Here is a 14,496-nt window from a genome sequence, read left to right on the forward strand (position 1 = left end):
TCCTGTTTAATTATCCAAACCATAAATAGCAAATTCTTTTTTTCCCCCATTTTTATGCAAAAGTCTATTCGGGACTTTGGTCACCAACCCCCCTCCCCTCCCAATACAAATATTGTCCTTTTTCTAATCAAGGAAATCTATTTGTCTACCTGGGCATGTTCTGTCAGTTTCACCAACCAATGCTCTCTGGTAGGTAATGCCAAATCTTTCCCATCAAACAGGTTTCTTAAACACTAGCAACAAGACTCAAACCTGCTAGACCTGTTTGGCCACGGGTGATGATGGATATGCCTTTAAAAGCAGAGAGCCAAGAATCTCTTTCCAGTTTTGGAAAGGTTACAGAAAGACCCACCTGGAGGCTTATATGGCCTGGACTCAAAGGAGCTATTCCTAGTTGTAAATCAAAGCTAGTAGGCCATTTCACCTAGTACACAGGGTAGAAACTTGATTTTTTTTCTCTCCTGATATATATAGTTCTCAATGTACAACTGGTCAATTAAATGGCCAAAGTTAGGGAAAAAAACCCCAAGGTATTTATGACCTTATTCTGAAGTTCTGAAAGTGTCTTCCCCCTCCCCCCATGGTTGTGGGACAGCATTTTGGAAACTTGACAGCTGGCCTGCATTTACAGGCATTTGCAATGTCCCATGGTCACCTGACTAAGATTTACTCATTGCTCAAAATTAGCATTTACTTCTGGTTTTTGGCAAAAATCACCCCAAAGCAAACAATGAGTTTACTTAATGACTGTGGCATTTGCTTAATTAACACTGCAAAAAGTCATAACATTGGGTCAGCCACATGATGACCTGCATCATGATGATGATGATGATGATGATGGGAGGGACCTTGGAGGTCATCTAGTCCAACCCCCTGCTCAGGCAGGAAACACATGCATGGTGCGGCCCCCTGCGCTGGCCGAGGCGTAGCTGGCAAGCGGCAGAGACGGAGCAGGCCAAACACCGGCTGGGCCACCAGCTGGCCCAGTCCAAGGGAGGTAAGGCACCCGCTGGGCCCCACGCATGCCAGCAACCCTCCCTGTGCCCGCCGGCCTCCCACCTCCTACTCCTGGCCCTCTTTTACTTACATTTTTAGTAGTTGCTCAGCAGGGAGGGGTGGAAACTTCCAGACAGCTCGCTTTCGCTGCAGACAACTTGCAGCACCATTTGCAGAATGGGACTTTTGGTGGGCTCAGCAGGGCAGAGACAGCCTGGACAATTCCTATTGGCTTTTGAAAGCCAATAGAATTAGACTCTATTCAAGAGACTCTATTCTATTGGCTTTCAAACGCCAATAGAATAAAAGGGAGTAGCACAGCTAAGGAAAAGGGGGGGAAAATGGCGGACTGCGTTTTTTGGCGACCCCCGTGAAATGGTCGTTTGACCCCAAATGGGGTCGCGACCCACAGGTTGAGAACCGCTGTTCTATTTCATCCCATCATCTTTGTCAAAGTTATTAATGCCTTCAGCCTTTCAGCAGGACAAGAATGGAGAAAATGTAAACATGTAGTTGCATTCAGCAGAATAATTCAGAAGGTTGAGATTCAATCCTAGGTAGTATCAGATGCTTCTTTCCTAGGGGCAAAGTAAATCTGCTGTGAACTCCACGTGGCATCAGGAAGGGGGTCCTGCCAGTAAAGCTTCAACTCCATCCAGTCACGCCCCAACTCGACCCCAAATTAAGGGATTACAAGGTCGTAAATTGGGAGTAAGTTTCTGGAAAGTTAGTTCCTGGTTAGTAACATTGTAGAACAAGCTTACCTAAACCTTATTATTTATGTACTTGTAAGAAGGAAGAGATTTTCTACTACAGGAATACACAGGTAGTACTCCACTACCTGAACCAGAATTTTGGTTAAGTGATGTCATTAAGTAAATTGTGTGACTACCAGATTTTATAGCCATTTTTATCATTGGCTATTTTAAGTGAATCATCATCATTGTCAAGGGAATCATGTGGGCGTAAGCAAATCCGGCTTCCCAATTGATTTTGCCTGTTGGAAGCCAGCTGAGAAGGTTGCAAATCACCATTGTAAATGTGAGCTGGTTGCCAGGCACCTAAATTGTGATCACGTGACTGCAGGAGTGGTACGATAGTTGTAACTGTGAGGATGAGTTGTAAGTCACTTTTCCCAAAGCCATCATAAGTTTGAATCATTGTTAAACAAACGGTCGTAAGTTGAAGACTGCCTGTATATCTGAGTGGAAAACACCTTGCAAAGCCTTCTCCAGACTGGGGCTTGTAATATGTGTTGCACTATAATTCCCATCTCCTGGTCAAATAGTGCAGTGAGGGATAGTAACATTTTAAATTGAACACATCTGGAGGGCATTAAGCCAGCAAGGGCTGGTGTGGAATCTCATTTCTTACCGCAGGAATCATTCAGAAGAAAGTCTGGCCCCCCACAAATGCTCATTTTGGTCACATCACTTCACAATGTGCTCAAATCTTAAAAGGTAGCTTTGAATAGACAGCCAAAGTTCATTTTATTGGCTCCACTGCCATTAACTGGGTTGTCAGAACAGGTTAAACCAAATACAAACAAGCTATGATGGTGGGGCATGCTCATCACAAAATCATTCTACAAATAACACAAATTATTTAATTGTTTTGCCTGCCCCACTCCCAACCATGTGCAGAATTTGTGAAGTAAGTTGAAGTCAACTCTAGACTTAAGGAAGACTTACATTCCAGCTTCATCCAGACATATGAGCTTCCTATAAGTAATTCCAAGTCAACTTTTTGTAGTCCATCTTTTCCCAGTTTAAACCTCACACAATTTTCACCCTCTATAACAGGGGTTCTCAAACTTGGCCCTTTTATGACCTGTGGACTTCAACTCCTAGAATTCCTCAGCCAGTGTGCCTGGCTGAGGAATTCTGGGAGTTGAAGTCCATAAGTCATAAAAGGGCCAGGTTTGAAGACCCTTGCTCTATAATCAATATAAGCCTATGTAGGCTTGGATGAAGTTTCATCCAGCCCAAATCTCCAGCAAGCCCATTTTACAGGTTGGGATGAGGACTGAAGGAATGATGCTGCGTATGCCACCCCAAGCTCTTTGATAAAATATAAATATTTGTGTTCCTTCAAGACCAGCCAACCATGTTGGGTGTCTTAGGCTATCATTGATGTGCTACCAAACTATTTTAATTGTCTTCTCCTCTGCCTGGAGCAACTTTGGAATTAAAGTTATTATCGGGCCTGCTAGGCATTGCCATAGGACAATTCCCAGGGAAATAACCTGAGAAGACCTTTATCAAGATTCAGAAATGGACAAACACTGTTAAGGAGAGGCAGGCAAACTTCTGGTTATTTCCAGAATGACAGCTATGTTAATCAGTTTCAGCAAACACACATATAAACCACTAGCCTAAGGATTGCATATACAGTAATGTGTGGGGCAAAACATTTTGTCGGTTGAACTTCATTTCATTCCCAGAAAGTTTAAACCAAAGGTGTTCAAGCTTGGCAACTTTAAGACTTGTGGACTTTTAACTCCACAGCACTGGAATCCACAGATCTTAAAAGTTGTTAAAGTTGGATACCTCTGGTTCAAACTATAAAGTGTTACCCTTGTGGTTTAAACCTGCAGCATTTGAAAGTCTACCTATTTATATGCCAAGATTAGATCTGCCATCATTTCTCAAGACTGACCCACAACAACCTGGATATGACAAATGGATCAGTGCCCAAAGCTAATACTTGCAACGGCAACATGCCGACTCCGTGGGGGACAATTCAATTCTCTACAAAATTTTGTCACTTGCAAGGTGGCAACATGGAGCAAAGGAATCCAAAGACCAGGTTTGTCCCAACTCTTGAGGTGGGGTCCCCTAACATTTTGTAGGAATTGGTGATGAAAATATTCCATTAAATCCTGAAGTATGATTATTCTGCCATACATTGGCTAACTCCCTTTAGTCGGGCTGCTCATGCTTCAGAAATTATTTGGAAGAGGTGTTCTGGACCTCGCCTCATTGTAGCCCTCCCTGTGCTGTTCATTCAAGTAAACTGGATCTTTTTTTAGGGTTTCTATCCCATTGGGGGGGTGGAAAGGGGTACTTTAAGGAATCTACTCAATAAGGTGAATGCAACTACGAAGACAGGGTCCTTGAATAAAGAGCAGAAAAGATTTATGAGTGCATTAGGTTCAATGCTTGTGAAATCTATTATTCAATTCTGGAAACTTAATGGTGGATATACAAATATGATAAATAGTTAATTGTCCTCTCAAAAGGCTACATTCAATACAGTTGATAAAATGGACTAGGGTTTAACAAAACCTTATACCAGTGATGGCGAACCTTTTAGAGACCGAGTGCCCAAACTGCAACCCAAAACCCACTTATGCATCGGCGGGTGCCTGGTGGGCGTGGCCCATTGGGTGGATGTGGCCCATTGGGTGGGCGTGGCTGCGGTCGTTAACGGCAGACTGGGTGGGACTAAAAAGTTCAATCAATCAATTCCAACTTTGCGAGATCTTTTTTTTCCCGCGAGAAGTTGAAATTGACTCATTGATTGAACCTTTTTTTTTGTACACGGGGTTGGAGGCCTAAAGCGAAAAGGTTTTATAAAATCCAGCTGAAGGCCTAGGACTGGGGTGCCGGCAGCGTGCCCACAGAGAGGGCTCTGAGTGCCGCCTCTGGCACCCATGCCATAGGTTCGCCACCACTGGCTTATATGGTAGTTAGTTTTTAAGAGGCAAGATACAATTCTGCACTACTTTACTGGAAAAAGCTTAGTCCTCTAGGAAAAAATGTGTTACTCTTGTTACTGAGTTAGCTGAGTGTGTTAGGACAGGAAGAAGTCAGTTTTCAGGCAAGGAGTCCACTGAGAATTTGAACAGCCTGGTGGCCTCAGACAGAATGGCTGCCATGGGAGATATTATTGTTTAGAATAATTTTTCAGAAAGCTAACTTAGTCATCCAGAATGCTACTTTGTGGAACCCAATGGCAATCTTTGAAATTAAGCTGCCAATGCTATGTTTCCTAAACTTATTTTATTAAAAGAAAACTTTTAAAATTTACATGGATCACCCGGTCTCGGTAGACCAAGGGACGTGTCTGGAGGAACATTGGCATCTATAATCTACTCCTACACCATGAATCATTTGTATAAATAAACTTTTAATGCTTTTCCTACACAAAATATGTAAATTTGACTTGGACCAGCCTGTACAAGAGAATGAGTCTGTTATGCTTCCTCCTGATATGGATGTCTGTCTTACTCAGAAATTCACATATTTCTCGGAGAATTAGAGTTTTAATTATAAGTTAATTAACCCAGCCTCCATCTCTGCTATTCATGTCAGTCTCGATTCCTGCTGACTGCAACTCCACGCAGTTGTTTTGGCAACATTTTTCAGAAGTGATTTGCTATTGATTTCTTGCTAGAGCGAAGAAGGAGTGATGGGTTCAAAGTCACCCAGCTAGCTTTGTGCCTAAGGCGGGATCAGAACTCACATGTTACCATTTTTTTTTTAACTTGATGCATTTAACCAGGACACCAAACAGGTTCTAATTGATGTTTCTACCATTCCTGAAATGGCACTCATTCAGCTTCTAGGAGCCACTTGGTGTTATGACTGAGGCACCAACCTAGAACCTGGGTGACTGTGAGTTCCAGTCCTGCCTTAAGCACAAAACCAGCTGGGTGACCTTGGGCCAGTCCCTTTCTTTCAGCTCCAAAAGAAGACAAGGGCAGAACATTTCCCAAAAGTTGTCAAGAAAAGTGTAGGGACTTGTCCAGGTGATTTCAGGGAGTCAACACTGATGTAAACACAAACGCACACAAAAGCTACAGGGACAATTGAGAATGCCAATTAATATGTACAAAGTGCATTTTCCTCCTTGTAGAGCAGTGGTTCTCAACCTTTTTAATGCCGTGACCCCCAACCGGTCGTAAGTCGAGGACTACTCAACCGATCGTAAGTTGAGGACTACTCAACTGGTGCAGCACCGTTTGCAGAATGGGACTTTTGGCGGGCTCAGTAGGGCAGAGACAGCCTGAACAATTCCTATTGGATTTTGAAAGCCAATAGAATTAGACTCTATTCAAGAGAGTCTATTCTATTGGCTTTCAAAATCAATAGAATAAAAGGGAGTAGCACAGCTAAGAAAAAGGGGAAAAATGGCAGACTGCGTTGTTTGGCGACTCCCGGTGAAATGGGGTCCCATCCCACAGGTTGAGAATCACTGTTGTAGAGTTAGCTTTCCTCCATATACTAAAGTGGAGATAGATATGTTTTAAAAGTTAACAAATCAGCAAGATTCATTAAGGTACTAAAATATATTTTTTTTAATTTGTTAAATTTATTTGAAAATATTCTATTATCCCCATCTTGCCATGGGGCTACTCTGGGTGACTTACAAAAATAACATGTTAAATAATGAATAAACGAATAAATAAATGATAAAAAAATGTAAAATAATAGTAAAGGAATAAAACAATAATCAATGGAAGTAGAAATAATGTAAAATTAAAAAGATGAATGGAGGGGGAGAAGGAAGGTGGGGAGATGGGGGGGGCAATTAATTATGGTCGTATCTAATTTATATGTAATACACATTATATAAGGTCCAAACTCCAGCAGATTCTGTTCTCAGTTAAACAACCTTCTTGATGCCCTGATCAAAGTCAGAAACTCTCAGAAAGAGCCAGGCCTGGATTGGGAACACAAAACCCCCTCTATCCCTTCCGATGAATGGAAGACTGATGGCCAGCAGCCACAACCTTTTTAAAACAACCCATCATTCATTTCCAGCCTTTTGCAGGAGAAAGAAAACACATGGAGCGGAAGAACAAAAATGACCCAGCAATTCTGGCCAGAACTATTGAACGTGGCACGGCTTTCTCAAAACGTCCTCCTATTACATACTACAGTACTACTAGGAGGCACCGGCACGCAGACAGCAAAAGAAAGAAGAAAAGGATCCAGGCCAGGTTTTCCGAGGAGCTGAGAGGTTTCCGCCCATATTTCTCTGTTTACTCTATGGTTCAATTTAAGAGAAAGTTGGGAGAGGGGAAGACGCGAGGCGAGATTAGAGGGCGATACCAAAGCATCCATTTTGGGGGAGTCCCGTCCTCTTCTCGTTCTTTGACACCTGCCTGGGTTGCTTTGTTTAACAAGATGCAGTGGAGTTTCCTGTTTCACGCTTAAACCTTCCTCCTCTTTATCTTAAAGCAGGGGCCTCCAAACTGGGCAACTTCAAAGACTTGTGGACTTCAACTCCCAGAATTCCCCTGCCAGCCCATTCCCCAACAAGCATGCTGATTCGCTTTAAGACTGCAATGACTGACGGTCAAAATTATGGGGGCCATTGGGGTCGTAGGTTGAGGCCCTATCTGTATATGCATCACAATGCATATTAAAAAGCATTGTGCTTTTGATCACATGGTCACAACCTCCTGTTTATACCTGTTTGACTCCATTAGGGTTGTCCCAGGCTTCTGTTATTAGAATCCATTTAAAGGATTTTGAATTTTTAAAGAATTCTACTCCAATGGCATCTGGCAGATGCCAGATGTGGAAGGAATAGTATCACTGAAATGAAACCTTTTTAGAATAACCTACAGAATAATTAATCCCCCATTTTTCTTTTCTGGGCACAACCATTGTCTTAAGGTTGAAACATTTAAACTTATACTCTTTTACATTTATACTACACTGTATCTAATCAGTCTTGATCAGGATGACAAGCTACACAAAAAAAGAGAAAGGGGAGTCTTTGCAACACTTTTGCTCCATGGGCTCATAACTAGATGTTTTAAAGCAGGGGTGTCCAACCTTGGGGTTATTAAGATTTGCCAGACTTCAACATTTCCTGCTCTGAGAAAAATTAATATATTTTTTCCTTCCCACACACATTTCTGATGCTATTCCACCATTGCTGTGATTTCTGCCACCTACTCCCCCACCCCCTCCTGCCTCCCCAATCAAACAAAGATGAAAAGATCAGGAGAAAAAGAAGAACAAACATGGTACGAAGAGAGAGAGAGAGACCACATCCTGAATGGAGTTAAATTTGAGTCACATGTCTGAAAAACAGTTCATACAAAGGGTGAGACGTATAAATGTCTGTCATAATGAGCATGTTGGGTGAGTTGTTTCTTTCCTTTCAGGGATGCATTGATTGACAGATAGATAGATAGATAGATAGATAGATAGATAGATAGATAGATAGATAGATAGATAGTTTTAAAAATGTACATTTTTTAAAAATGTACATTGGCAGAAATTGCAGCAATTGGCCTTGAAACATCTGGCAAGAAACATCTGCAACCTAGTTCCCTCCAGATACACTGGGCTGTAATTTCCCCAGCTCTTAGGCAGCAGATAAGGTTATCTTGTCTGGCAAAGCAGTTGCCTATATAAAGCTTAGGAAAACCAACTCATCCTTAGCAGGCTGTGCCCAAAATAATACGATTGTTACCAGAAGATCTGGCAAACCAGAAATGGTCCTCACTCGTGGCCTTTTGCTCAGCCTGTGAATGCAGGAGCACTGGGGGGGGGGGGCATTCTGAAATCTAAGGCAGATCTCACACACAGACACACACACACAAAAGGCAACCCTTCTGGTTCCAAACCATAAAAGGCCGTAACAGTTACAAGAAGCTGTTTTTAACACAAAATGCACTCCATAGCTCTTTCAAGAAGGAAGTCATGTGCTTCCTCTGAGCGGCTTCTTTTAACAGCTTTAACAGGCCTCAGATCAGAGGCTGCTTTCCAAAAGCAGATCATTGTAGTTCTCGGGTAGCAATGCTCTAGCATGGCGGCCAAGCCTCTAGGAACAGAGCCCGTGAGTTGGCTGTGTTAACAGTTAGGCAGTGTTTCTCAACCTTGACAATTTTAAGGCATGTGGACTTCAACTCCCAGAATTCCACAGCCAGCAACGCTGGCTGTGGAATTCTGGGAGTTGAAGTCCACATGCCTTAAAATTGTCAAGGTTGAGAAGCACTGAGTTAGAGAATCATAGAATCACGTGTGGGTTCCCTTGAGTGAGATCCCTTTGGTTTTTTTCCCAAACAATTTTTATTTTGAATTACAAATGGAAAGGAGAAAATATACAAACTACAAAAAACACAGAAATAAAATAAGAGAAATAAAGAGAAAATAAAATAAAAAGTGTAGAAAATAAAAAGAAAACATGTAGCTGAGGATGAAGGAAAATACTACAGGTAATCCTCAGGACTGATCAAGCAATTCTCCAAAGCGCCTGAAGGCAGGACAAGAAGCAACGGGTGGAAACTAACCAAGGAGAGAAGCAACCTAGAACTAAGGAGAAACTTCCTGACAGTTAGAGCAATTAACCAGTGGGAACAACCTGCCTGCAGAAGCTGTGAAGGCTCCAACACTGGAAGTTTTTAAGAAGAGACTGGACAGCCATTTGTCTGAAATGGTATAGGGTTTCCTGCCTGAGCTGGCGGTTGGACTAGAACAGGGCTTTTCAACCTTTTCACCCATTGTACCACTTTTAGGATATGGCAATATCCAAGTACCACCAGTCACCTAGCAAGGTGTCAAAAACTTGATGGATCAAAAAAAAAAAAAGGAAAGAAGTGATAAAGTACAGGTAGTCCTCGACTTACAACAGTTCACTTAGTGACTGTTTGAAGTTACAATGGCACTGAAAAAAGTGCCCCCCAAGCCACAGCTAAGCAAGACACTTGCCTGCGCACCTGGTAGCGCTCTTCCTCCTGTCCGAGGTTTCCGTTGTTGTGAGTATTTCTATTGAGGATTAGCAGCGGGGGTGGGGTGGGGAGGGTATTTGGTTTTTATTCTCCCCGTCTGCTGGGTGGTTGCAGCAGGTTTTGGTCACTTCACATGACCCTGGGACACTGACCGTCATAAATATGAATCAGTTGCCAAGCATCTGAATGTAAATCACAAGACCCTGGAGATGCTGCAACATTCCAGCTGATCGGTGCTTCTTCTGGGCTCAGGAGAAGCACAAGGATCAGCGCTGAGCTCCAGCTGGAACCTGGTGCTGATCCTGACGCTTCCGCTGAGCCCTGACAGCCCTGAAGAAGCACCAATCAGCTGGAAAGCTTCCGCTGATCCCTGACAGCCCTGCAGCTCCAGCCATCTCTCACTCAGGCTTGTGTGGTGCTGCCACGGTTCAGCTCATTCCCCTCCCCCATTACCACTTTTCTAGGATGGTCGCGTACCACCTACCACGTGCCAATGTACCACAGGTGGTACCTGTACCACTGGTTGAAAAGCCCTGGACTAGAAGACCTCCAAGATCCCTTCCAACTCTTATTATTTATTCTATTCTGTTCTGTTCTATTCTACTCACTTAGTGACCATTCCATGTTAGCACCTCTCTGAAAATGGGGACATGACCCAGATTCAAAGTTCCAAAAGTTGCACCCCTCCCCCTCCCCCGCCAACTATAGTTATGACTGCATTTTGGGAACTCAGCAACATGGCCACATTTAAATTGTTTAGAGCAGCGGTTCTCAACCTATGGGTCGGGACCCCATTTGGGGTCGATCGACCATTTCACAGGGGTCGCCAAGCAAGGCTGTCCGCCATTTTTCCCCCTTTTCCGGCGGGTGCCTTACCTCCCTTGGGCTGGGCCAGCTGGTGGCCCAGCCGGTGGTTGGCCTGCTCCATCTCTGCCGCTTGCCAGCTGCGTCTCGGCCGGCACAGGGGGCGGCACCACGCATACGCGGCGCTCCCAGGCAGGGAAAGTCCTCGACTTACGACCAGTTGGGTAGTCCCCGACTTACGACCGGTTTAGTCCTCAACTTATGACCGGTTTAGTCCTCGACTTACGACCGGTTGGGGGGGTCACAGCATTAAAAAGGTTGAGAACCACTGGTTTAGAGCACCCCACAGTCACATAACTGCATTCTACAATGGCTTTACTGAAAACCAACACATGTGGTTTTCAACAAAACCACATCATGGTGGACAATGGGTTCATTGAATGCCTATAGCGTTTCCTTAAACCACAAATTAAAAAAGTCATAAAATCAAGACAGTCATGTAACTGACCCTTTTGGGGATGGTTAGGACTTAAAACCTTAATGGGCAAACTTCATTGTGGTCATAACTTGAGGATTGCCTGTGCGTGTGAGATTCTCATGTATTCTCCCACAGTTTTCTTTGTAATTTATATTTGTTTTAACTGTTATTTAAGGCTGTTCTAATTATTGGTTTTGTTGCTCACCATCCCAGAGTCATGTGAGATAGATGGCTATATAAATTTGATAAGTAAATAAATACATAAGTAAACAGTAAGCTCGTCAGCTTGAGTTAGCAATCTAGAACTAAGGAGAAATTTCCTGACAGTTAGAACAATTCAGTGGAACAACTTGCCTTCAGAAGTTGTGAATGCTCCAACACTTTTTAAGAAGAGACTGGACAACCATTTGTCTGAAACGATATAGGGTTTCCTGCATGAGCAGGGGGTTGGACTAGATGACCTCCAAGATCACTTTCCAACTTTATTAATTTCATTATCATCATCATCATCACCACCACCATCATCATCATTAGACGCTAACTGCATTTCAACATCCTGCTAAGCTACATTTTAAATTCGTATCCTTGGAAATGCCACTGTAGATTTGTCTGCAGGGATACAAATAGAATACTTTATTGTCTAAGTGTGATTAGACACACAAGGAATTTGTCTCCGGTGCATAAGCTCTCAGTGTACACGCAAAACAACATAACAGTCCTAATAACAAAGGACAATAATGCTAATAATGCTACTAATAGAGAAGGTAGTGGAACAGATGAGAAGGATAAAAGTAATACAGTCATGCTAAATGGGTAAATAGACTTAGACATAAGACATAAATGATTTGCCATTTCCATCTTAAGCACAAGTTCTTGGTGGTCTCTTATTCAAGAAGGAACCAGATTTGAATTTTTTAAAGCAGCGGTTCTCCACCTATGGGTCGCGACCCCATTTGGGGTCGATCGACCATTTTTCGGGGGTCGCCAAAGAAGGCGATCCGCCATTTTCTCCCCTCAGGGGGCGGCGCCGCGCATGCGCAGAACGTTTGTGTGACGGGGGTCGCCATCACACAAACGTTGAGAACCACTGTTTTAAAGGATTTTTTTTTATCCCACCTTTATTACTTTTTATAAATAACCCATGGCAGTAAGCATACATAACAGTCCTTCCTCCTCCTGTTTTCCCCACAGCTGCAACTCTGTGATGTGGGTTGGGCTGAGAAAGACTGACTGGCAGGCTCTCATTCCTAAGGTGAGACTAGAATTCACCATCTCCTGGTTTCCAACCTTAACCACTACTACTAGATGGTATTGGTTCTCTGAGTTGAACTTTGCTGAAATGAGCTGATGGAGCCCCATCAAGTTTGGCTAGACACTGCCACCTTCTGAGACAACTTAGCTAATTTTATTTACTTTCAAAGATAGTAAATTGGACTTATTTTGATTCTTTTTAACTACATATCTTGGAAACTCACTTTTCTTATATTAATACAGTATAAAACTGCTTGCTTCCTTTCTGCTTGCGCTTCCCACCTCCCAAGAGAGTCGTCTGTTTCACTTAAGGAATGAGAGATTCACGTGAAAGCAGAATATTGTATTTTCAAAACTGGATGATTGATTGCATCATTACATCCTTCTCAACATCGTTTACCATCACTTAAATTTATATGTAACCTGACTCTTGGGGACTCAAGGCTTCTTCCTTCCTTTCTTCCTAAAGCACTTTGAAGCTGTAGTACAGTGGTTCTCAACCTTTTTAATGCCGCGATCCCCAACCGGTCGTAAGTCGAGGACTACTCAACAGGTCGTAAGTCGAGGACTACTCAACTGGTGCAGCACCGTTTGCAGAATGGGACTTTTGGCGGGCTCAGCAGGGCAGAGACAGCCTGGACAATTCCTATTGGCTTTTGAAAGCCGATAGAATTAGACTCTATTCAAGAGAGTCTATTCTATTGGCTTTCAAAAGCCAATAGAATAAAAGAGAGTAGCACAGCTAAGGAAAAGGGGGAAAAAAATGGCGGACTGTGTTGTTTGGCGACCCCCGTGAAATGGTCGTTCGACCCCAAATGGGGTCCCGACCCACAGGTTGAGAACCACTGGACTAGAAGATCTCCAAGGTCCCTTCCAGCTCTATTCCAATTAGATTAGCCCAATGAAAAGAAAGAGTAGAGGTGACATGATAGCAGTGTTCCAGTATCTAAGGGATCGCCACAAAGAAGAGGAAGTCAATCTATTTTCCAAAGCACCAGAAGGCAGGACAAGAAACAATGGTTGGGAACTGAACAAAGAGAGAAGCAACCTTAGAACTAAGGAGACATTTCCTGACAGTGAGAACAATTAACCAGTGGGACAACCTGCCTCCAGAAGCTGTGAATGCTCCAACACTGGAAGTTTTTAAGAAGAGACTGGACAGCCATTTGTCTGAAATGGTGTAGGGTTCCTGCTTGAGCAGGGGGTTGGACTAGAAGACCTCCAAGGTCCCTTTGAACTCTGATTATTCTGTATTCTGTAAAGTCAGAGAAGGGGAAAAGAAGAGGAAGAGAAGAATTGATCTTACACTTCGGGTAACAATTTCCAACACGCAGAAGGCGAAAACTCTCCCCCCCCACACCCGTCCCTCCCTTCCTCTCCCCGGTCACTCCAGAGAGAGGAATCCACTTCATTAGCAGAGCTGCTAATCGTCTGGCATCCAGGGTGATTATCCGAGAGGGTCACCTGACTCAATCCCATCGGATCTTTCGACTGGGTCAAACCACAGATCTTCACGTCCGACTGCTGGGGCGGGCAGGGAAAGAGAAAGGGAGAAGCGGGGAGCTTTCGTTGGCCGGTCTTCTGCCTTGACTAACCCGTTCACCGGCGTCCTTTCCCACCGAGCCCGGTTAACTCCGATTCCGCTTCTCTCTGCTCAGCAGAATTATTGCATCCTTCGGGGGGGGGGGGAATTGGAGCTTTCCAGTCTCATCCCAAGAACTTCCAACTTTCTTCGTCCCTGCCAGGGGGCTGCTCAACTTCCCCCCCCCTTGCCCCAAATCTAAGCTCCTCCGCCTTTGGGGGGGCCCCACCATCCGAATGAATTCGGGGGGGCTGGCGACCCCTTCTCTTCCCCCCATCGCAGAAGACCCTCCTCCGAGTGGAGCCCGCCTGCCCCGCCCCTTCCTCCAGAGCCTCCGGATCCTCTTCGAAATCTTGGACGACCAACGCAAAGGGACCGTCCACATCTCGGAGATCGAGAGCCGCTGGGGGCGGGGCGGCTCCGGGGTGGCCCCCCAAGAGGACCAAGAGATCCCAGCCGGGGTCCTGCAGGCTCTCCAGCAAGTGGCCGAGCCGTGCGGGGGCTTTTTAAGTTTTCCCCGCCTAGTGGCCGGGTTGAGAATTGCCCTCTTCCAAAACGAAGAAGGAGCAGCAGAGGAGGCGGACTGGGGAAGCAGAGGAGCTGCCCAGGTGAAGAAGACGAGTCGGACACGTAAGTAGAACAGAACAGAATAGAGTTGGAAGGGGCCTTGGAGATCATCTAGTCCAACCC

General features: G+C 44.3%; 1 protein-coding gene across 1 annotated transcript in view; it reads left to right on the forward strand.

Annotated features, from left to right (window-relative positions):
- Positions 1-13,672: 13,672 nt before the first annotated feature.
- Positions 13,673-14,496, forward strand: part of SAPCD1 (suppressor APC domain containing 1) — a 31,158-nt gene continuing 30,334 nt past the window's right edge. The window contains exon 1 of the mRNA XM_039357110.1: positions 13,673-14,436. Within this exon, the coding sequence (XP_039213044.1) occupies positions 14,043-14,436 (394 nt within the window). The 5' untranslated portion in view covers positions 13,673-14,042. The remainder of the gene's footprint in view (positions 14,437-14,496) is intronic.

This window comes from Crotalus tigris, unplaced genomic scaffold (genome assembly GCF_016545835.1).
Source record: "Crotalus tigris isolate CLP2741 ecotype Arizona unplaced genomic scaffold, ASM1654583v1 scf7180000018867.1602434, whole genome shotgun sequence".
NCBI classification, from domain to species: domain Eukaryota; kingdom Metazoa; phylum Chordata; class Lepidosauria; order Squamata; family Viperidae; genus Crotalus; species Crotalus tigris.